General features: G+C 38.1%; 2 protein-coding genes across 2 annotated transcripts in view; one reads left to right on the top strand and one right to left on the bottom strand.

Moving 5' to 3' along the window:
* Positions 1-27,663, top strand: part of LOC130682203 (cullin-4B-like) — a 474,485-nt gene that overhangs the window by 151,934 nt on the left and 294,888 nt on the right. The window lies entirely within an intron of this gene.
* Positions 390-11,409, bottom strand: LOC130682162 (ATP-dependent RNA helicase DDX3X-like). Its single transcript, XM_057496311.1, has 12 exons — positions 11,090-11,409; positions 10,610-10,745; positions 9,457-9,542; positions 9,107-9,205; positions 8,866-9,026; positions 2,441-2,585; positions 2,166-2,310; positions 1,767-1,948; positions 1,578-1,695; positions 1,199-1,352; positions 792-928; positions 390-593 (listed from the first exon to the last, which is right to left on the bottom strand). The coding sequence occupies exons 2-12, from the start codon at positions 10,728-10,730 to the stop codon at positions 514-516; spliced, it is 1,428 nt and encodes a 475-aa protein (XP_057352294.1). The 5' UTR covers positions 10,731-10,745; positions 11,090-11,409; the 3' UTR covers positions 390-513.

Raw genomic sequence — 27,663 nt, 5'->3', positions numbered from 1 at the left:
CTTCCCAGTCTTCCTTTATGAAAATGTCTCAACACAAGCTACTGCCCAAGTTTTTTCCTTTACATTTATATCAAATTGATGATTCCTGCTAAGTGACATCATTAGACCTGTGTGCCAAGGTTTGATTTTAGCCCAACTTCAGTATCTTTATTTGAACGATTGACATTTTGGGCATTAGTGAGCCAAAAGGACATCAAAACAGTAAGTTGTCCTAAGTTTAAGTCACAATTAACAAACGATCCTTAGTCAAAAAAGTATAAATGCAGTTTGGGGTGGGAATAAGCAGGAGGGGGGGTTAATCCAAGCTACATCAATTAAATCTTTAAATCAACTTTATTAATAGACTGTTGACTACTGTTTTCTTCTTGTGTCTTTGAGCTCCGTTGAATTTTCAGGACAATCACAGTTGGTAACTGGACAGCAGTTCTTAAAGCTACACGATATGTTCTGGCTAAGATACATGTGGTTTCCAGATGAGGTTGTTTACAAGGATGACTTTGTTGTAAAGCAGATTCAATTGCCCCAGCAGCTGACACCCTGGAAGCTGTAATTTCCTCCATGTCCATCACTAGTGTAGAAGCCTCCATAACCAGCTGTCAAGAGATATTAAAAAAAAATTCAGCCAGCACTTTTAAGTAAGTTTTCTTCTCAAGTACTTTAAATATAAACGTTGTAAAAGATAGCTACAGAATTGGATTTTGTGTTCTTTAGAAATTAAATTTCTCCACTAATTTATTCTTTGAAAAAAAGAAGTCTTTGCCAAAAATATGAAATGGAAAAAATTATGTTACCTCCACCAAATCCTCTGCTGCTGCTGTCACCACCTCCACCACTGTGGCTGCTGCTTGCATGACTACTACTAAAGGCAGAACTGGTGGAAACTCTACTTTGTTGATAGTCTCTGGCACCAAATCCTCCACTGAATCTACTATTAAAAGGAAGAATTCTTTTAATGAACAAGAAATTCAATAAAATGACAATTCCTGTCCATAGACCCACTATTTCTGATTTTTCAAACCAGTTTCCAATGTGGTCAATTCCTCAAATAGTGTTCCTGAAGACCTGAGCAGTTAACATCAACATTTTTGACTCCACTTCAGCCTTCCTAAGGCCATCCCTTATCCAAGTATGCGAATTGTGCACAGTATTTTACTTAACCCCCATAGAGAAAAATAAGAAGGCTGGAAACAATCCGTACCTCTTAGAATGTCCATGACTGCTGCCCTTACAGTGGTGTTCATGAGCCATGTTTCCCAACCAAGATGGCACTTCTTGTTTAGCTTCAACAAGTAGATCCAACAAATCCTTTGTGATATTTCTATTTCTTTCATTAAAGAATGAGGTGGCAAGGCCTACAAGAGTCCAAATATGTATATAATGCCTGGATTCCTGTGAAGTTGCTCAGTGTTTTTACTTATATGCAGAATAACCACAACTCAAAAATGTGACGTTATAATTCAAGTTAAACTGGAATACAAATAACTGTTATCTGACACCTGATTGATGTCATGTCCAACCTTCCCTTAAAAATAAAGGTTCTAGTATTTCAGATTCTGTGTCAAACTAAAACACTTTACCAAGGTTTCCTACACGTCCTGTACGACCAATCCGATGTACATATTCTTCAATATCACTTGGCAAGTCAAAATTGATTACATGTTTCACATTTGAAATGTCTAATCCTCTTGCTGCCACCTGAAAAATAACTTTTGTTAAAAGAAAGCAATAGTCAAACATGCATAACCCAAAAACAAAAATGTACTCACGGATGTAGCCACTAGAATCGGGCTTTTTCCTGAACGGAACTGGTGAAGGGCCTCCTCTCTATCCCTCTGTGATCGATCTCCATGAATACTGGTACAAGCATATCCTTCACAGGATAAGAAATCCTCGAGAGAACTGGCACGCTTCTTGGTCTGCACGAACACTAACGTCAGTGAATCCTTCCCTGAAAAATTGTATGTAAGATTTTGTTTACTAACAGCAACAGGTGTAATTACCTTTTCTAAATATTAACTGGCTTTCATTTTGTGCTAGGTAAACAAGCACATGGAGCTAATAAAAACTTAACACTTAAGAAGGTAAGTGAAAGACAAGGTAGAGGCTAAGGAGAGCCAAACTGGTCTTTCTTACACCTAGCTGACACTACTTATAATTCACCTTACCTGCTGCATTTAAGAGGTCAAGCAAAAATGACCGTTTGTCTGACTCTTCCACCCAAACTACCTTCTGCGTGATGCTTTCAGACGTAGAGCCAACTCTGCCTACCGTCAGGAAGATATAATCATCCAAGAAATCATGAGCAAGCCACTGAAAAAAGGGAAAAATAAAAGCCTGAAGTATTATTACTCTAACTTTTTAAGTGTCTGAAGACACTCAAGTACTTATTAACAAATACGTTCTAAAAAAGGAAGTTGTATTTTTTCTAAAAAAACAACACCTGTATTCCCTTAGGAAAGGTAGCACTGAACATCATGGTGTGGCGAATACCCTTCCGTGGCATACTGCCTTGTTCAACTATACGACGTATCTGAGGTTCAAATCCCATATCCAGCATTCTATCAGCTTCGTCCAACACTACGTATCTGTTACAAAAAAACACCCAATTTAGGATCTGATGAGAAACTTACAGTTGAATATAGTTGTGTCTTTAATTAAGCTTGATACATTTATCCAACACTCTTACTACACAAAGTAACACATGAAATACACTTAAGTCACACAAGCAAAGGAGATTATTACTTGACTCTGTACCAATACAGGCTAACTGTTATTTTTCAAAGACTATGTAGAAAGTTAAAATCATTCATGTTTTAATCTAAATACTAATAAATCACTACAAAATGACCACTAATATTAAAAAAGCTTCATCTCAGAGGAGGGGCCAAGATGGTGGCGACAGAAGGGCAGCAGAAATCTCCTCCCAAAACCATATATATTTTTGAAAATACAACAAATACAACTATTCCTAAAAGAGAGGCCAGAAGATACAGTACAACAAACAGTAAGGCTACATCTACAGCTGCGAGAACCGAGCGCCTCATGAAGGGGGTAAGATACAAGCTGAGGACCGGCAGGAGCTGAGCACTCCACCAACCCCCGCCCACCAGCGGGAGGAGAGGAGTTGGAGTGAGGAGGGTGAGGGAGCCCAGGTATGCTAAATACCAAGCCCTAGTCATCCTCACCGGGAGCACAGACACACAGTACATGGTGTGCTGGATATTAGGGAAACGCAACAGTAAAACATGTGAGCAGGTTGCCACTGCTGGTGCCCTAGGGACAAAAGAAAAGCGAGTGCTTTTTGAAAGACGTAAAGAGAAAGAGGCCTCACAGCATCCAGCCACACTCAGACCAGCAGCTGGGTATCCTGGGGAACTTCAGGCACCATAAACACACACTCTGAGCAGAAGTGCAGTTCTGAAGCCCCTCATGGTGGTTAAACAGCCTCCTGTCAATTACCCTTCCCGAGTGGTCCTGCCACAGCAGGGGAGCAGCCTGAGAGTAGCTGCGCCCACAGCAGCTGCCCAGGGCCTCCTCCACAGCCACCGGGGACAGACTCAGAGGCTCCACGGCATGTGGCAGCCCGGCACAGACAGAGGAAGCTGGGACAGGGTGTGAAGGGTAGCCGTTATCGCAGGAGAGCACACCCAGTGTGCCTGCCTCTCCCCGCAGGGCCCGGGGATGCCCCGATGGCTGCACCGCCTGCAGCAGCTCAGGAAATAAAACCAGAAGCTGCTCCTGGTGTGTGGGTAACCGGCACAGGCAGCGGAGAAGGGCAAGGTGACCAACAAGCAGGAGAGGACTTTGTGACACAAGCGCTACCTGCCTACAGCTTCCTCTACCGCCATGAAAAGGCGGAGGAATTTGGTGCAGTCCAGAATTACTCTTGGTGCCCGAGAGAGGGCCTGGAGAGATAGATTTAACCTAACTCCCTGAAAAAGAATTCAATATTAACGTCATAACCATGCTGATGGACCTGCAGAGAAATATGCAAGAGCTAAAGGATCAAGTTAGGAGGAAGAATACAGAAATAAAACAATCTCTGGAAGGACTTGAGAGCAGACTGGCTGGGGTGCCAGAGACCGTTAATGGAACAGAGAGCAGACAACAGAAACACAGAGAAGCTGAGGCAGAGAGAGATAAAAGGATCTCCAGGAATGAAAGACCATTCAGAGAACTGTGTGACCAAGCCAAATGGGACAATATCCACATTAAAGGGGTACCAAAAGAAGAAGAGAGGAAAAGGGACAGAAGGTGCCTTTGAAGAAATAACTGCTGAAAACATCCCAAAACTGGGGGAGGAAATAGTCTCTCAGACCTTGGAAGACCACAAGGGACCCAGGGAGGAGGACACCAAGACGCATAATTAAAATGGCATTGACCAAGGACAAGGCGAGAGTTTTAAAGGCAGCCAGAGAGAGAAAAAAGGTCACCTACAAAGGAAAACCATCAGGATATCATCAGACTTCTCAACAGAAACCTTACAGGCCAGAAGATAACAACATGATATATTTAATGCAATGATACAGAAGGGCCTAGAACAAGGAATACTGTATCAAGCACAATTATCATTTAAATATGAAGGACGCATTAAACAATTTCTGGAAAAGCAAAAGTTGAGGGAATTTGCCTCCCACAAACCACCTCTACAGGGTATTTTAGAGGGACTGCTCTAGATGGGAGCACTCCTAAGGCTAAATAGATGTCACCACAGAAAATAAAATCACAGCAAAGAAAGCACACCAACCAAACACTAACTAAACACAAAAAATAAAATCAACTACGCACAAAAGCAGTCAAAGGAAACACAAGGAGTACAGAATAAAACACCTAACATATAAAGAATGGAGGAGGAGGAATAAGAAGGGAGAGAAATCATCATCAGACTGTGTGTATAATAGCTTAATAAGGAAGTTTGTAAGACAGGTAGTAAAGACGCTACCCTTGAACATTTGGTAAACACAAATCTAAAGCCTGCAATGCCAATAAATACATATCTTTCAATATTCACCATAAATGTAAGCAGATTGAATAAACCAATCAAAGGACACAGAGTAACAGAATGGATAAAAAAGCAAGACCCATCTATATTCTGCTTAACAGACACACACCTCAAACCCAAAGACATACACAGACTAAAAGTCAAGAGATGGAAAAACATATTTTATGCAAACAACTGGGAGAAAAAAGCAGGTGTTGCAGTACTAGTATCAGACAAAATGGACTTCAAAACAGAGAAAGTAAAAAGCAATAAAGAAGGACATTATGTAATGAGAATGAGGTCATTCCAGCAAGAGGATATAACCATTACAAATATACATGCACCCAACACAGGCGTATCAGCATATGGGAAACAAATACTAACAGAACTAAAGGAGGAAAGAGAATGCAATGCATTCATTTTAGGAGACTTCAACAGACCACTTACTCCAAAGGACAGATCACCACCAGACAGAAACTAAGGACACAGAGGTACTGAACAACACACTAGAACAGAAGGACCTAACAGACTTCTATAGAACTCTACACCCATACACACTCTCCTCAAGTGCATATGCAGCATTGTCCAGAGTAGACCACGTATGAGGCCACAAAAAGAACCTCAGTAAATTCAAAAAGGTAGAGATTTTACCAACCAAATTCTCAGGCCGCAAAAGTGTAAAACTAGAAATAAATTGTACAAAGAAAGCAAAAAGGCTCACAAACACATGGAGGCTTAACAACGTGCTCCTAAATAATCAATGGATAATGACCAATTTAAAAGAGATCAGGCAATATTTGGAGACAAATGACAACACCACCACAAAGCCCCAACTTTTGCGGGACACAGCAAAGGCTGTTCTAAGAGGAAAGTATATAGAAATACAGGCCTATTTAAAGTAGGAAGAAAAATCCCAAATGAATAGTCTAAATTCACAATTATTGAAACTGGAAAAAGAACAAATGAGTCCAAAGTCAGCAAAACAAAGGACATAATAAAAATCAGAGTAGAAATAAATAAAATTGAGAAGAATAAAACAATAGAAAAAATCAATGAAATGAAGAGGTGGATCTTTCAGAAAATAAACGAAATAAGCCCCTAGTCCGACTTAGTAAGAGAAAAAGAAGATTCTACACACATCAACAGAATTAGAAATAGGAAAGGAAAAATCACGACGGACCCCACCGAAATACAAAGAATTATTAGAGAATACTATGAGAATCTGGATGCTAACAAGCTGGAAACCTCAAAGAAATGGACAACTTCCTAGAAAAATACAACCTTCCAAGACTGACCAAGAAAGAAAGAGAAAATCTAAAGACACCAATTACTAGCAACGAAGTTGCATCAGTAATCAAAAAACTACTCAAGAGAAAAACCCCCGGGCTAGGTGGATTTACCACAGAATTTTATCAGACATACACAGAAGACAGAATATCAATTTTCCTTAAAGTTTTCCAAAAAATAGAAGAGGCGGGCAAACTTCCAAACTCATTCTATGAAGCCAGCATCACTCTAATACCAAAACCAGGCAAAGACTCCACAGAAAATGAAAACTACAGACCAACATCCCTGACGAACATAGATGCAAAAATACTCAACAAAATATTAGCAAACAGAATTCAAAAAACATCAAGAGGATCATAAACCATGACCAAGTAGGATTCATCCCAGGGACGGAAGGATGGTACAACATTCGAAAATCCATCAACATCATCCACCACATCAACAAACAGAAAGACAAAAACCAGATGACCATCTCCACAGACACTGTGAAAGTGTTCAACAAAATTAAACATCCATTCTCGATAAAAACTCTCAACAATATGGCTAGAGAGGGCAAGTTCCTCAACATAACAAAGGCCATATATGACAAACCCACAGCCAACATCATACTTAACGGTGAGAAGCTGAAAGCTTTACTACTAAGATTGGGAACAAGACAGGGATGCCCACTCTCCCCATTGTTATTCGACATAGTACTGGAGGACCTAGCCACAGCAATTAGACAGAACAAAGAAATACAAGGAATCCAGATTGGTAAAGAAGAGGTCAGATCAAATTGTCCTGTTTGCAGATGACATGATATTGTACATAAAAACACTTAAATACTCCACCCCAAACCTACTAGAACCAATATCTGAATTCAGCAAAGTTACAGGATACAAAATTAATACACAGAAAATCTACTGCTTTCCTATACACTTACAATGAACTTGGAGACAGAGAAATTGGAAAAAAATTCTATTCACAATTGCATCAAAAAGAATAAAATACCTAGGTATAAAACCTAACCAAGGAAGTGAAAGACCTCTATTCTGAAAACTACAAGACACTCTTAAGAGAAACTGAGGTCACTAACAAATGGAAACTCATCCCATGCTCTTGCCCAGGTAGAATGAATATTGTCAAAATGGCCAAACTCATTAAAGCAGTCTACAAATTTAATGCACTCCATATCAAAATACTACAGCGTTCTTTAACAAACTGGAACAACTCTAAAATTCACATGGAACCCCCATTTCAGCAGTCCTGAAAAGGAAGAATAAAGTGGGGGGCATTTTGCTTCCCAACTTCAAGCTCTACTTCAAAGCCACAGTAATCAAGACAATTTGGTACTGTCACCACAACAGACCCACAGACCAGCAGAACCGGATAGAGACCTCTTCATGCACGTATCTCCCCAGGCAAGGGAAACAAAAGCAAAGATGAATAAGCGGGACTATACCAGGCTGAAAAGCTTCTGTACAGCAAAGGACACCATCAATAGAACAAAAAGGAATCCTACAGTATGGGAGAATATATTCATAAATGACAGATCCGATTAAAGGGTTGACATCCAAAATATATAAAGAGCTCGTGCACCTCAACAAACAAAAAGCAAATAATCTAATCCAAAAATGGTCAGAGGAGCTAAACTAGAGAGTTCTCCAAAGAAACGCAGATGGCCAACAGAGATATGAAAAGATGCTCCACATCACTAGTCATGAAAGAAATGCAAATGAAAACCGCAATGAGATATCACCTCACAGCGGTATGGATCGCCAGCATCGAAAAAACAAATGACAACAAATGTTGGCGAGGTTGTGGAGAAAGGGGAACCCTCCTACACAGCTGGTGGGAATGTAAATTAGGTTCAACCATGTGGAAAGCAGTACAGAGGTTCCTCAAAAAACTCAAAATAGAAATACCGTTTGACCCAATAATTCCACTCCTAGGAATTTACCCTAAGAATGCAGCAGCCCAGTTTGAAAAAGACATATGCACCCCTAAGTTTATCGCAGCACTATTCACAATAGCCAAGAAATGGAAGCAACCTAAGTGTCCATCAGGAGATGAATGGATAAAGAAGATAGTGGTACATATAAACAATGGAATATTATCCAGCTGCAAAAAGAAAACAAATCCTATCATTTCCAACAGCATGGATGGAGCTAGAGTTTATTATGTTCAGAGGAATAAGCCAGGAGGAGAAAGACTAGTACAAAATCATCTCACTCGTATGTGGAGTAGAAGAGCTAAGAAGAAACTGAAGGAACAAAACAGCAGCAGACCCCAAGAACCCAAGAATGGACTAACAGTTACCAAAGGGAAAGGGACTGGGGAGGATGGGTGGGAAGGGAGGGATAAGGGGGTTAAAAAAGACAGGGGCATTATGATTTGCATGTATGATATGGGGAGTGGTGGCACGAGGAGGGCTTTGCAACAGAGAAGAGAAGTAGTGAGTCTACAGCATCTTAACATGCTGATGGAAACTGACTGTAATGAGGTTTTCGGCGGAGGCCTGGTGATGGGGGAAGTATAGGCAATATAATATTCCTCATGTAATTGTAGATTAACGATACCAAAAGAAAGCTACACCTCAGATACAGAAATTAACTTACTTGCAGAAGTCTAATCCAATTTTTCCTCTTTCCATCATATCCAGTAGACGCCCTGGAGTGGCAACTAACAAGTGACACCCACGTTCTAAATCTCGAATCTGCTGACCAATATCAGCACCACCATAAACCACACAAGGTCGAACTCTAGACCGGTATGAAAACTGTAAGCAAAGGATTCATTGGGTAGTCAGAAATGTATCACTAATTAAAAATAGCAACAATAAGTAAAATGCATATTTACTTTTCTGGCTTCCTCATAGATCTGTACAGCCAGTTCTCTTGTAGGAGCTAAAACTAAGGAAACTGGGTATTGTTTACGGCGTCCATACCTTCCATTTTCCTAAAAAGAAATTTTATGAATTAAACTTAAAGACCCAAAATTTGTTCATTCTTTAAAAAATTCTTGACATCAAAATTCCCTTTGTTACTTAAAAATTACATGCAAAACTGGCTTTCTGTTGGATAATCAGTCTGAAAACAAAATTTAAAAAATGAAAATAAAGTACACTTGGCATCACTTAGAAAGAAGGGTCCCAACAAATATTTTGGTAAGTCTTCCAATGAAAAAACTTCTTACAAGGATTTCTTTACCTTCACAGCCCTCAAAGCCTCGCCTGGACCATCTGCATAAATCTGACTTAAGATGGGTAAGAGAAATGCTGCTGTTTTTCCAGAGCCTGTAAGAAAAACATTTTATGAAGTATTCCAAACACCCTCTTGTGTTAAGAAAATTTTACTCTACGAAAATTTTACTCTATGCCTAATTTTCTGGAAAACATGGTATATTTACACAGCTAAGCAAAAAGTGCCAGCCGAGGAACTTCTGTGAACATTTTATACAATGCACTATTCAATTATCTGCATTTTAATTTACACAGAAACAACCATTTTGCTTAATCCTGCATCCACTTCCACTTCAATACTTTTTTGGTATATACACTGTTGGAATGTGAAGCAGGAGTCAGCAATTCCGAAGAGTCCAAAAGAGGGTTCTCAGGGCCAGTATGTCTCTGCCATTGGAAAACTGTAGTTGTTTCAGGAAAACTCATTGAGAAAGCAGGCAGTGGCGTTAACCTAAAGGCCACAATTAGGTATAAAAGATGGGCAAGCATGGTGATATGATTGGGTTAGCCAAATATGAACACAGTGGACACAATCAGTGTGACAAATCAGACGAGGACGGTTGGTTAAAACCTCTCCACCAAGTGGACACCTGAAGCAGTTAGTTTGTGAAATGTGCATTAACTGTTATAAAACTTACTATACACATCGTATAATACATATATGACAGAGATGGGGAAAACTTACATCAACTTTAAATTCAAATGACTCAAAATTTGTAATACATCCAAACAGAAGTTTTAATACTGTTCTGCCATCTTTAACCCAACCTAAATTAAGAATAAATTACTATTCCTGCCCTCCTCCATTCCCCAATTCCCAAAATACTCTCTTCCTTTTCCCCAACCTAATTTTTATGGATCACAGGATCTTCCCTTCTTCTGTTGCAGCAGTATCAAACTGACAATTTGTTACAGACTTCCCCAAGATACCCTGATGAGACACACTGATTTCATCCAAAGGATCCAAAGACACAAGGTAAAAAGAGACATCACCAACTAGCCTTTACCTAGCTCAAAATCAAGCTAATAAACACAGTACTCAGGTACCCCTACACAATGTACTACTTTTAGCGCTAGTCTAGGTAAGATACTGACTTTTAAACTTCATCAAGTGAGCTTACCTGTTTGGGCACAAGCCATCAAGTCTCTTTTTTCTTTTATAATGGGAATGGCATGCTTTTGCACTGGAGTTGGACGAGTGTAACAAGTAAGCTCAATGTTCCCCATGATAATTTCTCCCATCTCAACATCACTGAACTGTAAAGAAATTTAACCAGATCAAATGTACATAAGATGAGAAATAACACTATCCATTGTAATTTGTTTGATAATACAAGAATGGAAGAAGCCAACTGAATGCCTACCTATTCATGACTAGATTACACCTGCTTTCATTTCAGGTAAAATCGTCATGTTATTTTTTAAGAAAGCGGACTAATGTACAAATAGTGTTGGTTCTTCATTAGACACATTTTTTATTTCAGGATTACTGATAATGGTAACATTAAAAAATATCAGTCTCTCCTTTTTCATAATCCAATGAAGTTTTCAGTAGTAACTTTAATAAAGAATTGTTAAAAAAGTAACACAAAGCAACTTACACTTTCAATATGTGGAGGACAGTTATTTCCAGTTGCCTCTACTGGTATATCATCATACTTCTCAAAGTTAATCCCAGCGTTTCTTCCAGAAAACAGTTCCCTGAAACCAAATTATTATAATGCATATTATACTAGCTAGTATGTTGTCATAACAATCAACACCTTTCATAAACTTACTGCTCCAAGCGTTCACTTGGTGGAAGTGGTTTTGACCAATCATCCTCATCTGATCTGTCACCCCAACGACTGTGTCCACTGCATTCAAATTTGCTAAAGCCAGTCCTTTCACGACTGCCAAAACCATCATAGCCACTTCGTCCACGATCATCAAACCTAACCACAAGCAATTTGCCAAAATATGTCATTTATCCAAAGCCATGCTATCATCTTTCTAGAAGTATATATTAGTTAAACATTTTGGTCACAAGGACATTTAAGATGCCAAAATTCAATATTAACATCTCAATTTGTGAAATAAGGTCTTCTACTTAACCAATGGTTATACATAATGGATACATTTTCAGCTTTAGAAAACCAGCATTGTTCTTTCCTTTTTCTACAATTGTGCGGCTTAGAACAAGTCTCACATGCTAAGAATTAAGTTCTACAATACATTTAACTACTATAAACTTTACATCTGAATTTTGAAACTGATAAACCCAAAAATGTAAGATCAGGAAGAAAAGAAGGAATCTTAGTCTTGTTTGTAAAAAATAATACAGGGGCAACCAGATATTAAATTCGTAAGATTAGTTTATCAAAATTGTGCAATCATAAAAAAATGTTTAAACCAACACAAAAAGCCGTAAATGATTAAACAAATAAAAATAACACTATCAAATTGCATATTTCTAGTGCATGTAAATTAAAATATTAAATCAGTAAAGATCTTTGAGCTAACAATAGTAAACCAACATTTGCTTAAATTTGCAATAGAAGAATGGTCCATTAAGGATGACTAAAGATCAACAAAATAACACAATAATTTACCTTCCCGTTGATCTACATCCATGATCACTGAAGAAAATGGGCTTTTCTCTTGAATCTCGAGACCCAAAATTGCAGTAGGCATCCTTATCTTTACAACTCCAACCTGACCAGTGTCTATCATCTAATCCCCCCAAACAAACAAACAGAAAAAGAAAAAAAATATGACATAATTCTGATCTTTCCAAATAAGGAGGTTTTCACAGTCTTCTTTTTAAATTTCATCCCTGTAGGACACCAAGGGTCAATGGATTGTTCATGAAAATCACTGGAAAAGAGAACTGAAAGATATAGGTAGTAGGTTTTCACCAGCAAATAGTCATTTTCTTGCCTTAAATCCTCTTTTCTAGGAGAAATTACTGAAGGGAAAAAGGAAACCTTATGGTCTTAACATCAATGTACTAAATGAACACCCCCTTTAAAATTAAGTTTACATGTAACGAAAGTATATTACTTTTACATTGACCATAAAACACACAGTTTATATTCCATTCAAGTGTCATGGTTTGCTATACTCCTAAAACCTAGGCTTATTCCAATAAGATTATTTTGAAAAGACCACAGATAATTCTTCTTAAAAGCTGAGACTGCTCTCTCAGAGAAATTTCAAGTGCCTCTCCCAAATCTTTACCTTCAGAAGTAAGCAAGTAGCTAGGGTAGCTCTACGGAAGCATTTTAGTTATGCCCACCCCTAAATACCTCACAAACCATAATACAAAAGTTGGTAAAATAAAAATACGTATTATTGCCAGACAATATACCCTTTCTGGAATTCCCAGTGTAACAAAAGGTTAATTAGCCTCAGGTCCTGTTAGTAGCCTAGGGAAACAAAAAAAAAAACGAATAGATACACTACGTGATTAGTAAGAAACAGGTCAGATATACTAGGACAAAAAATTTCAAATTTTATAATGGCTGAAGCACTAAATTCCAGGCACTGAATTATGCTTTGTCTACTTCTTATGGGCTCTCTGTAGAAAATAAGTGGCATTGTGAAAACAGGACTTAGTCAATTAGAAGACTTGGAGAAGGCAACTTGGTAGGAACTTTATCAGCAGCGATATAAATATGAGAAGTCAGTTGAACATCTTCAATACATAAGCACTGTTCTAGTTACTCTTACAAGAAATAAATTAAGTGAATGGAAACAGTGTAAAAGGAGTTTTACTATTTCTATTTGACTCGTAAAAGCAGTTTTGATATTTCTATTTGACTCCAGTGCACTTTTAAATGTCTTCAGACGTACCTATATATAAAATGAAGCTATCTGTATTCAAAAACTACCACTGGATTTTTTCAAATGATCCTCAACTTAAGGAATAAACCACAAAACATTTGCAGCAGGTAGAGTTTTCAGTAAGAACTCTAAATTTAGTAAACATGTCCATTTGTCAAAACTTTTAACACCCTCGGATCTTCCAGAAAGGTTCCTCAATCCATTCTCATGAAGATGTCTCTATTTTTGAATTTACCTTGCATGAGGTATAGGTTAGCATCTCCCCATTTCAGTATTAGAAAACCAAAGTAACAATTGGTGTGAACGTTATTTGTATAGGTATACTTACATAAACTATTGTCAAATACTAGAGTACAACAATGCTGGATCAAGCTTGGTGAGAACACAAGTATATCAAGGAAAAAAGAAAACTTCAATTCCTACCTTGCCTAATTTCCTAATTGGTCATGTTTCTAAGGCTCATCTACAGACATTGAAAAGTTAAGAGTAGAGGGCGGAGCCAACATGGCGGCGTGAGTAGGACAGTGGGAATCTCCTCCCAAAAACATATATACTTTTGAAAATACAACAAACACAACTAGCCCTAAAAGAGAGATCAGAAGACGCAGGACAGTGGCCAGACTGCAGCTACACCAGCGAGAACCCAGCGCCTGGTGAAAGGGGTAAGATACAAGCCCCGGCCCTGCGGGACCCGAGCGCCCCTCCCCCCAGCTCCCGGCGGGAGAAGAATAGGCAGAGCGGGAGGGAGACGGAGCCCAGGACTGCTGAACACCCAGCCCCAGCCATCCGGGCCAGAGCGCAGACACAGTACGTGCCCAGGGGGCCCTGGATACTGGGAGAACAGGGGGTAAGACCTCTGAGCGGGTGCCAAAGCTGATGCCCCTGTGACAAAGAAAAGCGGGGGCTTTTTGAAAGTCTTAAAGGGACAGGGACTTAACAGCTTGACGGAAACAACCCAGGTCACAGTACAGCAGCTGGAAATTACAGGGAAAACCGGGTAAACTAACCCCCTGGGCAACAGCTCTGAGACCCCTCACGGAGGCAAACAGTCAAGCAGCCCCCCCATCCATCACCCCACCGGGCGCTGCGAAAGCAGAGAAGCAGCCTGAGACAAATTCCGCCCACAGAAAGGGAAATTTCTCCCTCCCGGCCAGGCAAGACACAAAGACCCAGTCTACACGCAATTACCCAACACAAGCCACTAGGGGTCGCAGTTGCCCCAGTAAAGAAAGGCCAGTAGTAAGTGAAAATTTTGGCCCTCCCAGCTGACAGTCAATAGCACCGGTCAACATGAAAAGGCAAAAAAATATGATTCAGACAAGACTAACCCAGACAGCTTCGGCATCTGCTACATCTTCCCCTGAGAAGGAATCTGGGGAGATAGATTTAGCCAGTCTACCTGAAAAAGAATTCAAAACAAAAGTCATAACCATGCTGATGGACTTGCAGAGAAATATGCAAGAACTAAGGAAGGAGAATTCAGAAATAAAACAAGCTCTGGAAGGACTTCAAAACAGAATGGACGAGATGCAAGAGACCATTAATGGACTAGAAAACAGAGAACAGGAACGCAGAGAAGCTGATGCAGAGAGAGATAAAAGGATCTCCAGGAATGAAAGAATTTTAAGAGAGCTGAGTGATCAATATAAAAGAAATAATATAAGAATCATAGGCATTCCAGAAGAAGTAGAGAGAGAAAAGGGGATAGAATATGTCTTTGAAGAAATAATTGCTGAAAATTTCCCCAAACTAGGGGAATAAATGGCCTCTCAGACCACAGAGGTACACAGAACTCCCATGACAAGGGATCCAAGGAGGGCAACACCAAGACACATAATAATTAAAATGGCAAAGATCAAAGACAAGGACAAAGTATTGCAAGCAGCCAGAGAGAAAAAAAAGGTTACCTACAAAGGAAAACCCATCAGGCTATCATCAGACTTCTCAACAGAAACCCTACAGGCCAGAAGAGAATGGCATGATATACTTAATGCAATGAAACAGAAGGGCCTCGAACCAAGACTACTGTATCCAGCACGAATATCATTTAAATATGAAGGAGGGATTAAACAATTCCCAGACAAGCAAAAGTTGAGGGAATTTGCCTCCCACAAACCACCTCTACAGGGCATCCTACAGGGACTGCTCTAGATGGGAGCACTCCTAAAAAGAGCACACAACAAAACACCCAACATATGAAGAAGGGAGGAGGAGGAATAAGAAGGGAGAGAAATAAAGAATCATCAGATTGTGTTTATAATAGCTCAACAAGCGAGTTAAGTTAGACAGTAAGACAGTAAAGAAGCTAACCCTAAACCTTTGGTAACCACAAACTTAAAGCCTGCAATGGCAATAAATTCATACCTTTCAATAATCACCCTAAATGTAAATGGACTGAATGCACCAATCAAAAGACACAGAGTAATAGAATGGATAAAAAAGCAAGACCCATCCATATGCTGCTTACAAGAGACTCACCTCAAACCCAAAGACGCGCACAGACTTAAAGTCAAGGGATGGAAAAAGATATTTCAAGCAAACAACAGAGAGAAGAAAGCAGGTGTTGCAATTCTGGTATCAGACAAAACAGACTTCAAAATAAAGAAAGTAACAAAAGACAAAGAAGGACATTACATAATGATAAAGGGCTCAGTCCATCAAGAGGATATAACCATTATAAATATATATGCACCCAATACAGGAGCACCAACATACCTGAAACAAATATTAACAGAACTAAAGGAGGAAATAGAATGCAATGCATTCATTCTAGGAGACTTCAACACACCACTCACTCCAAAGGACAGATCCACCAGACAGAAAATAAGTGAGGACACAGAGGCACTGAACAACACACTAGAACAGATGGACCTAATAGACATCTACAGAACTCTACATCCAGAAGCAACAGGATACACATTCTTCTCAAGTGCACATGGAACATTCTCCAGAATAGACCACATACTAGGACACAAAAAGAGCCTCAGTAAATTCCAAAAGATTGAAATCCTACCAACCAACTTTTCAGACCACAAAGGCATTAAACTAGAAATAAACTGTTCAAAGAAAGCAAAAAGGCTCACAAACACATGGAGGCTAAACAACACGCTCCTAAATAATCAATGGATCAATGACCAAATCAAAATGGAGATCCAGCAATATATGGAAACAAATGACAACAACAACACTAAGCCCCAACTTCTGTGGGATGCAGCAAAAGCAGTCTTAAGAGGAAAGTATATAGCACTCCAAGCATATTTAAAAAAGGAAGAGCAATCCCAAATGAACGGTCTAATGTCACAACTATCAAAATTGGAAAAAGAAGAACAAATGAGGCCTAAGGTCAGCAGAAGGAGGGACATAATAAAGAACAGAGAAGAAATAAATAAAATTGAGAAGAATAAAACAATAGCAAAAATCAATGAAACCAAGAGCTGCTTCTTCGAGAAAATAAACAAAATAGATAAGCCTCTAGCCAGACTTATTAAGAGGAAAAGAGAGTCAACACAAATCAACAGTATCAGAAATGAGAAAGGAAAAATCACAACAGATCCTGCAGAAATACAAAGAATTATTAGAGACTACTATGAAAACCTATATGCTAACAAGCTGGGAAACCTAGGAGAAATGGACAACTTCTTAGAAAAATACAACCTTCCAAGACTGACCCAGAAAGAAACAGAAAATCTAAACAGACCAATTACCAGCAACAAAAACGTAGCGGTAATCAAAAAACTACCAAAGAACAAAACCCCCGGGCCAGATGGATTTACCTCGGAATTTTATCAGACATACAGGGAAGACATAATACCCATTCTCCTTAAAGTTTTCCAAGAAATAGAAGAGGAGGGGATACTCCCAAACTCATTCTATGAAGCTAACATCACCCTAATACCAAAACCAGGCAAAGACACCACCAAAAAAGAAAACTATAGACCAATATCCCTGATGAACGTAGACGCAAAAATACTCAACAAAATTTTAGCAAACCGAATTCAAAAATACATCAAAACCATCGTACACCATGACCAAGTGAGATTCATCCCAGGGATGCAAGGATGGCACAACATTCGAAAGTCCATTAATATCATCCACCACATCAACAAAAAGAAAGACAAAAACCACATGATCACCTCCATAGATGCTGAAAAAGCATTTGACAAAGTTCAACATCCATTCATGATAAAAACTCTCAGCAAAATGGGAATAGAGGGCAAGTACCTCAACATAATAAAGGCCATCTATGAAAAACCCACAGCCAACATTATATTGAATAGCGAGAAGCTGAAAGCATTTCCGCTGAGATCGGGAACTAGACAGGGATGCCCACTCTCCCCACTGTTATTTAACATTGTACTAGAGGTCCTAGCCACGGCAATCAGACAAAACAAAAAAATACAAGGAATCCAGATTGGCAAAGAAGAAGTCAAACTGTCACTATTTGCAGATGACATGATACTGTACATAAAAAACCCTAAAGACTCCACCCCAGAACTACTAGAACTGATATCGGAATACAGCAAAGTTGCAGGATACAAAATCAACACACAGAAATCTGTGGCTTTCCTATATACCAACAATGAACCAACAGAAAGAGAAATCAGGAAAACAACTCCATTCACAATTGCATCCAAAAAAATAAAATACCTAGGAATAAACCTAACCAAAGAAGTGAAAGACTTATATTCTGAAAACTACAAGTCACTCTTAAAAGAAATTAAAGGGGACACTAACAGATGGAAATGCATCCCATGCTCATGGCTAGGAAGAATTAATACAGTCAAAATGGCCATCCTGCCCAAAGCAATATACAGATTTGATGCAATCCCTATGAAACTACCAGCAACATTCTTCAATGAACTGGATCAAATAATTCAAAAATTCATATAGAACCACCAAAGACCCCGAATAGCCAAAGCAATCCTGAGATAGAGGAATAAAGTAGGGGGGATCTCACTCCCCAACTTCAAGCTCTATTATAAAGCCATAGTAATCAAGACAATTTGGTACTGGCACAAGAACAGAGCCACAGACCAATGGAACAGACTAGAGAATCCAGACATTAACTCAGACATATATGGTCAATTAATATTTGATAAAGGAGCCATGGACATTCAATGGCGAAATGACAGTCTCTTCAACAGATGGTGCTGGCAAAACTGGACAGCTACATGTAGGAGAATGAAACTGGACCATCGTCTAACCCCATATACAAAAGTAAACTCAAAATGGATCAAAGACCTGAATGTAAGTCATGAAACCATTAAACTCTTGGAAGAAAACATAGGCACAAACCTCTTAGACATAAACATGAGTGACCTCTTCTTGAACATATCTCCCCGGGCAAGGAAAACAGCAGCAAAAATGAACAAGTGGGACTATATTAAGCTGAAAAGCTTCTGTACAGCAAAAGACACCATCAATAGAACAAAAAGAAACCCTACAGTATGGGAGAATATCTTTGAAAATGACACATCTGATAAAGGATTGACGTCCAGAATATATAAAGAGCTCACACGCCTCAACAAACAAAAAACAAATAACCCAATTAAAAAATGGGCAAAGGAACTGAACAGACGGTTCTCCAAAAAAGAAATACAGATGGCCAACAGACACATGAAAAGATGCTCCACATCGCTAATTATCAGAGAAATGCAAATTAAAACTACAATGAGATATCACCTCATACCAGTAAGGATGGCTGCCATCCAAAAGACAAACAACAACAAATGTTGGCGAGGCTGTGGAGAAAGGGGAACCCTCCTACACTGCTGGTGGGAATGTAAACTTGTTCAACCATTGTGGAAAGCAGTATGGAGGTACATCAAAATGCTCAAAACAGACTTACCATTTGACCCAGGAATTGCACTCCTAGGAATTTACCCTAAGAATGCAGCAATCAAGTATGAGAAAGATCAGTGCACCCCTATGTTTATCGCAGCACTATTTACAATTGGAAGCAACCTAAATGTCCATCGACAGATGAATGGATAAAGAAGATGTGGTACATATACACAATGGAATACTACTCAGCCATAAGAAAAGGGCAAATCCAACCATTTGCAGCAACATGGATGGAGCTGGAGGGTATTTTGCTCAGTGAAACAAGCCAAGCAGAGAAAGAGAAATACCAAATGATTTCACTCATCTGTGGAATATAAGAACAAAGGAAAAACTGAAGGAACAAAACAGCAGCAGAATCACAGAACTCAAGAATGGACTAACAGGTACCAAAGGGAAAGGGACTGGGGAGGATGGGTGGGTAGGGAGGGATAAGGGGGGGAGAAGTTGGGGGGTATTAAGATTAGCATCCATAGCGGGGTGGGAGAAAGGGGAGGGCTGTACAACACAGAGAAGACAAGTAGTGATTCTACAACAGGTTGCTACGCTGATGGACAGTGACTGTAAAGGAGTATATAGGGGGGACCTGGTATAGGGGAGAGCCTAGTAAACAAAGTATTCGTCATGTAAGTGTAGATTAATGATTAAAAAAAAAATGCAGTTCCTATGTGGTGACCTCTAATGAGTTCTACACAATGATATAAAGGACATATAAAAGTGTAGGCAAAGGGTCTGTTTGTGTTTATACAGAGGATCAAAGCCTAATTTGGCTACCCCAAAAATGAACTAAGAAACGATATGAAAGAGAACTTCCAACATCAGCACTCTCGGGAAGACTCGTGCCAGAAGATGATCATCAAAAAACCCCAACAAAGATCCACGCACTGCTACAGGTGTAGATGCACTCATCCCACCAGCTCCTGGACTTGCCATGGGAATGAAGGAGATATCTAAGCTGGCCTGTGCATACAGTAAAACAACAAATTTGACTGGATCTATACTGTTGGAACTCAACCAAGAATTAGGAGAAGTGCAAATTGTAGCGCTCCAAAATCTTACAACTACAGACTATTTACTGTTAAAAGAACATATGGGATGTGAACAGTGCCCAGGAATGGGTTGTTTTAATTTGTCTGATTTTTCTCAAACTATTCAAATTCAGTTAGATAATAACCATCATATCATTGATAAGTTTTCACAAATGCCTAGGGTGCCTAACTGGTTTTCTTGGTTTCACTGGAGATGGCTGGTAATTACAGATATGCTTTGGTTATGTAACTATACTCCTATTATGTTAATGTGTGTGCGCAATTTAAGTAGTAGCTTAAAACCTATTCATGCTGAAGTTACTCTACAAGAAGATATGTCAAAGAAATAATCAATCTTCCCATGTTTTCTCCCGCCTGCTACTTCTATAGCTTTTCTTCTTCCTTCCTAATTACAACGAATTCTTAAATAGAATTCGTGCCTCATATCAAATTTACCCAGTATCATAACTCCTCCAAGTGGTAAAGATACCTCAAGACAAAAGCTGGGCATAGAAGCCACAGGGCATAAATATGCAAAGAAATAAAAAGCTAACCATTTCAAACAATAAGGCTTCTCTCTCACTTACCAACTTAACATTTCCCTGTATGGCCCCGGAAGATGACTGGTTAGCCAGAGACGGGTAAGATTCCTCAAGGGAGGAACAACCTAAGACAGGCACAGTCGCAGGGGGGTCATCAGGTGAGAAATTGGGGATCAACAGAGGTGAGGCTTAGAACCTCACCCCCCCTGTTCTGAGAGAAATCTTCTGCATATGTGGATGTTTTATTGCCCTTGTCTAGCTTGGATTAACACATAGTCTACAGGCACACACCTGATCATCTACATTTGCTCTCTTACAACACTAAACTATGTTTTCTACCTTTATGTTGTATCTACCTACCACTTCAGCATCTTATTAAAAATAATAATGAGAGAAATGTGGTATCCACATATAAATCAAGTATAAAAATCAAATGTGTATTCATATTTGAACTGACTGTTTATAGTTCATAATGCATGAGCAAAACCAAAAGTTTCTGTGATGACTGCCCTTGTACTGTTCACCATGTAACTTATTCACTATGTAAGAATTTGTTCTCCATGTAAGAACTTGTTCGTTATGCATCAGAAGATTGGAGACTGACGAAAATTAGGCTTGGGGTGGATTAATGATTGTGCATTGAGCATTGACTCCCCTATACAGAATTTTATTTTTGTTAACAACCATTTGATCAATAAATATGAGAGATGCCCTAACAACAACAACCAAGAAAATGTACACACTTCCAATTGTAAAATAAATAAGCAACCGGGATGTAATGTATAGCATAAGGAATATAGTCAAAATATTGTAACAACTTGGTATGGTGATAGCTGGTACTTAGAATTATCATGTATATAAATGTTGAATCACTGTGTTGTACACCTGAAACTAATGTAATGTAATACTGTGTGTCAACTACCCTTCAATAAAAAATAATTATCTAAAAAAAAAAAAAAAAAAAGAAAAGTTAAGAGTAAACTCACTCCACAAGCTGACAAAAACCAGAATCAGACACTTGATTAAATTTGTAGCTCCACCATTTGCCAGATGGATGAGCCATGGCCATTAGCAGGGCGATTGTTGAATTTTTAAGATCTATTCCAAAATCTCCTGAAGGTACTGACAACTCCCTTTCAAAACACTTAATATACTCTGGATGCTATGCCAGCAAGATACACTGAGGAGAACTCATTAACCCTTTTCATAACTCTGCAGTTACTTTGAAAAAAAAACCCAGCATTAGCTGAGTTACCTTCTGGTAGACCTATACACACTTAAAAGTTTCATTCAGGAAAACCACAGACCTCAAGCTATAGTTTATCTTCTCCCTTCCTAAAACACCCCCCTACCCTTACTTATTTACCAGTCTTTATTCTTCCCTTTCAGCTTTAAATACTTTTCCTGACCTTTCCCTTCTTTCAAATATTTCAGTCACCCAAATCATTCCAATAATATATTTAATAAGCTTTCACCACTCTACATTAAAAATAAACAGTAAAATATATTCAGGATTTTCATAACATTTTAGGCAAACCTTTCAAATGAAGCAGTTCAGGCAAAAAGCTACGATCAGACAATCTATCCAACTTACTAAGCATGCCCAAGCTTATATATGCCTGCAATTAACTGTACTACAATAAACCTCTAATAAGGTGGCTTAATACATGTGCAGTTTTAATATACATATTTAATAGAGACACACACATTTTCAAAGTGAAATCAATCATGTTGTCAATGTTTACAGGTACAACCCAAGACTAGTGGGAACTGTTAACAGTAAAATTATACTAGTGAAAGTGGGTCAAAAGAAGTAACTCTGTATTACTTAAAATTACATGAACCTTTTCAAAGTTAGGAAACGCTTGTTCTTGAATAAGAGAAAATGTGTACAGACTTCCCAGGTACCTCATTTTCCCTAGGCTAACTCATCTCTAAACATACAAAAAGTTGGATACAAACTTGCTGTCAATCACCTACCTTTAGATGCTTCTCTGTTCCTTAAGTGAGGAGGTATATAACACCCTTCTAAGAGAAAAACAAAAATTAAAAGCCCACTTTAGCATCCAACACACAGCTTCTTACAACAGCAAGCTTTAAAGCCTCCTTGAAAAGTTGTTTTGCAGTAGGGAATAAATACCGAGAAATAAATTATTGCTTAATTAATATAATTCTTACCCTAAAATTGACGGGTGGGAGACAAGCCTCGCAAACTTGGGAACATGGATTAAGAAAAAGTTCCTCATATAAAATTCAGTTCAGTTACTAATAGTTACTTAACAAACATTTCAAAAGGGCCATCTCTTAGTTAACTTGCATGAGTACTTTTACATTGACCATAAAACACACAGTTTATATTCCATTCAAGTGTCATGGTTTGCTATACTCCTAAAACCTAGGCTTATTCCAATAAGATTATTTTGAAAAGACCACAGATAATTCTTCTTAAAAGCTGAGACTGCTCTCTCAGAGAAATTTCAAGTGCCTCTCCCAAATCTTTACCTTCAGAAGTAAGCAAGTAGCTAGGGTAGCTCTACGGAAGCATTTTAGTTATGCCCACCCCTAAATACCTCACAAACCATAATACAAAAGTTGGTAAAATAAAAATACGTATTATTGCCAGACAATATACCCTTTCTGGAATTCCCAGTGTAACAAAAGGTTAATTAACCTCAGGTCCTGTTAGTAGCCTAGGGAAACAAAAAAAAAACGAATAGATACACTACGTGATTAGTAAGAAACAGGTCAGATATACTAGGACAAAAAATTTCAAATTTTATAATGGCTGAAGCACTAAATTCCAGGCACTGAATTATGCTTTGTCTACTTCTTATGGGCTCCCTGTAGAAAATAAGTGGCACTGTGAAAACAGGATTTAGTCAATTAGAAGACTTGGAGAAGGCAACTTGGTAGGAACTTTATCAGCAGCGATATAAATATGAGAAGTCAGTTGAACATCTTCAATACATAAGCACTGTTCTAGTTACTCTTACAAGAAATAAATTAAGTGAATGGAAACAGTGTAAAAGGAGTTTTACTATTTCTATTTGACTCGTAAAAGCAGTTTTGATATTTCTATTTGACTCCAGTGCACTTTTAAATGTCTTCAGACGTACCTATCTATAAAATGAAGCTATCTGTATTCAAAAAATACCACTGGATTTTTTCACATGATCCTCAAGGAATAAACCACAAAACATTTGCAGCAGGTAGAGTTTTCAGTAAGAACCCTAAATTTAGTAAACATGTCCATTTGTTAAAACTTTTAACACCCTCGGATCTCCCAGAAAGGTTCCTCAATCCATTCTCATGAAGATCTCCCTATTTTTGAATTTACCTTACATGCGGTATTGGTAAGCACCTCCCCAGTTCAGTATTAAAAAAACAAAACTAACAATTGGTGTGAACGTTATTTGTATAGGTACACTTACATAAACTATTGTCAAATACTAGAATACAACAATGTTGGATCTAGCTTGGGGAGAACACAAATATGTCAAGGAAAAAAGGAGACTCCAGTTACTCCCTTGCCTAATTTCCTAATTGGACATGTCTCTAAGGCTCATCTACAGACATTGAAAAGTTAAGAGTAAACTTACACCACAAGCTGATAAAGACGAGAATCAGACATTTTATTAAATTTGTAGCTCCACCATTTGCGAGATGGATGAGACACAGCCATTAGCAGGGTGATTGTTGAATTTTTAAGATCTGTTCCAAAAACTCCTGAAGGTACTGACAACTCCCTTTCAAAACACTCAATATACTCTGGATGCTATGCCAGCAAGATACACTGAGGAGAACTCATTAACCCTTTTCATAACTCTGCAGTTACTTTGAAAAAAAACCCAGCATTAGCTGAGTTACATTCTGGTAGACCTATACACACTTAAAAGTTTCATTCAGGAAAACCACAGACCTCAAGCTATAGTTTATCTTCTCCCTTCCTAAAACACCCCCCTACCCTTACTTATTTACCAGTCTTTATTCTTCCCTTTCAGCTTTAAATATTTTTCCTGACCTTTCCCTTCTTTCAAAAATTTCAGTCATACAAATCATTCTAACAATATATTTAATAAGCTTTCACCACTGTACATTAAAAAACAAACAGTAAAATATATTCAGGATTTTCATAACATTTTAAGCAAACCTTTCAAATGAAGCAGTTCAGGCAAAAAGCTAACATCAGAGAATCTATCCAACTTACTAAGTGTGCACAAGCTTGTACTCCTGCATTTAACTGTTCTACAGTAAACCTGTATAAGGTGGCTTAATACATGTGCAGTTTTAATATACATATTTAATAGAGACATACCCATTTTCAAATTAAAATCAATCATGTTATCAATGTTTACAGATACAACCGCAGACTAGTGGGAACTGTTAACAGTAAAATTATACTAGTGAAAGTGGGTGAAAAGAAGTAACTCTGAATTACATAAAATTAGATGAACCTTTTCAAAGTTAGGAAATGCTTGTTCTTGAACAAGAGAAAATGTGTACAGACTTCCCAGGTACCTCATTTTCCCTAAGCTAACTCATCTCTAAACGTACAAAAAGTTGGTTACAAAGTTGCTGTTAATCACCTACCTTTAGATGCTTCTCTGTTCCTTAAGTGAGGTGGTATATAACTCCGTTCTAAGAGAAAAAAAAATTAAAAGCACATTATAACATCCAACACACAGCTTTTTACAAAAGCAAGCTTTAAAGCCTCCTCTAAACGTTGTTTTGCAGTAGGGAATAAATACCGAAAAATCAATTATTGCTTAAATAATATAATTTTTACCCTAAAATTGAAGGGTGGGAGACAAGCCTGGCAATCTTGGGAACATGGATTAAGAAAAAATTCCTCATATCAAATTCAGTTCAGTTACTCATAGTTACTTAACAAACATTTAAAAAGGGCCATCTCTTAGTTAACTTGCATGAATTATAACATATAGCATGTATGGCCATCACTGTAAAAGCCTAAGAAAATATCCTCAAAAAATACACCATCCAAAAAAGATATTTCATGCAAACAATAGGGAGTAAAAAGCAGGTGTAGCTGTAATAGTATTAGACACAATAGAATTCAAAACAAAGAAAGTAAAAAGAGATAAACAAGGACATTACATAATGATAAAGGGCTCAGTCCACCATGAGGATATAACCTTTATAAATAGATATACACCCAACACAGGAGCACCAGCATATGTGCAACAAATACTAACAGAATTAAAGAGGAAATAGAATGCAATGTATTCATCTTAGGAGAATTCAACACACCATTCCCTCCAAAGGACAAATCCACCAGACAGAAAATAAGTAAGGACACAGAGGCACTGAACAACACACTAGAACAGATGGACCTAATAGACATCTATAGAACTCTACACCCAAAAGCAGCAGGATACATATTCTTCTCAAGTGCACATGGAACATTCTCCAGAATAGACCACATACTAGGCCACAAAAAGAGCTTCAGAAAATTAAAAAAGATTGAAATTCTACCAACCAACTTTTCAGACGACAAAGGTATAAAACTAGAAATTGTAAAAAGAAGGCAAAAAGGCTCACAAACACATGGAGGCTTAACAACATGCTTCTAAATAGTCAATGGATCAACGACCAGATTAAAATGGAGATCCAGCAATATATGGAAATAAATGACAACAACACAAAAGCCCTATTTCTGTGGGACACGGCTAAAGCAGTCTTCAGATGAACGTACATAGCAACCCAGGCATACTTAAAGAAGGAAGAATAAACCAGAATAAATAGTCTAATGTCAAAATTATCAAAATTGGAAAAAGAAGAACAAAAGAGGCCTAAGTCAGCAGAAGGAGGGACATAATAAAGATCAGAGAAGAAATAAACAAAATTGAGAAGAATAAAACAATAGAAAAAAAATCAATGAAACTAAGCTAGTTCTTTGAGAAAATACACAAAATAGATAAGCCTCTAGCCAAATTTATTAAGAAAAAGAGAAACAACACACATCAACAGAATCAGAAACAAGAAAGGAAACATCACGATGGAACGAACAGAAATACAAAGAATTATTAGAGACTACTATAAAAACCTATATGCTGAGAAGCTGGAAAACCTAGAAGAAATGGCCAACTTCCTAGAAAAATACAACCTTCCAAGACTGACCAAGTAAGAAACACAAAATCTAAAGAAATCCTTTACCAGCAACGAAATTGAAGCAGTAATCAAAAACCTACCCAAGAAAAAAAAACCCAGGCCAGATGGATTGATTTACTTCAGAATTTTATCGGACATAAAGAAAAGATATAATGCCCATTCTCCTTAAAGTTTTCCAAAAAGTAAAACAGGAGGAAATACTCCCAAACTCATTCTATGAAGCCAATATCACCATAATACCAAAACCAGGCAAAGACTACACCAGAAAAGAAAATTACAGACCAATATCCCTGAAGAACGTAGATGAAAAAATACTCAATAAAATATTAACAAACTGAATTCAAAAATATATCAAGAGGATCATACACCACAACCAAGTGGGATTCATCCCGGGGATGCAAGGCTTGTACAACATTCGAAAATCCATCAACATCATTCACCACATCAAAAAAAAAGAAAGGCAAAAACCACAAGAGCGTCTCCATAGATGCTGAAAAAGCTTTTGACAAAATTCAACATCCATTCATGATAAAAACTCTCAGCTAAATGAGTATAGAGGGCATGTACCTCACATTAATAAAGGCCATATATGATAAACCCACAGCCAACATCATATTGAACAGCGAGAAGCTGAAAGCTTTTCCTCTGAGATCGGGAACAAGACAGGGACGCCCACTGTCCCCACTGTTATTTAACATAGTACTGGAGGTCCTAGACACGGCAATCAGACAAAACAAAGAAATACAAGGAATCCGGATTGGTAAAGAAGAAGTTAAACTGTCACTATTTGCAGATAACAGGATATTGTAC

This window comes from Manis pentadactyla, chromosome Y (genome assembly GCF_030020395.1).
Source record: "Manis pentadactyla isolate mManPen7 chromosome Y, mManPen7.hap1, whole genome shotgun sequence".
In the NCBI taxonomy this organism is placed as follows: Eukaryota; Metazoa; Chordata; class Mammalia; order Pholidota; family Manidae; genus Manis; species Manis pentadactyla.
The sequence above is the reverse complement of the archived record's forward strand: the minus strand, read 5'-3'. Positions and strand labels throughout refer to the sequence as shown.

Bases quoted from the DNA above. Each gene is read 5' to 3' on its own strand.
- LOC130682162 (XM_057496311.1), bottom strand. From the start codon at position 10,730: ATGGGAGAAATTATCATGGGGAACATTGAGCTTACTTGTTACACTCGT. The intron at 9,027-9,106 runs GTAAATATGCAT...CTTTGCTTACAG, and splicing joins TCTATGAGGAAGCCAGAAAA to TTTTCATACCGGTCTAGAGT. The intron at 1,949-2,165 runs GTAAGGTGAATT...ACAATTTTTCAG, and splicing joins TGACCTCTTAAATGCAGCAG to GGAAGGATTCACTGACGTTA.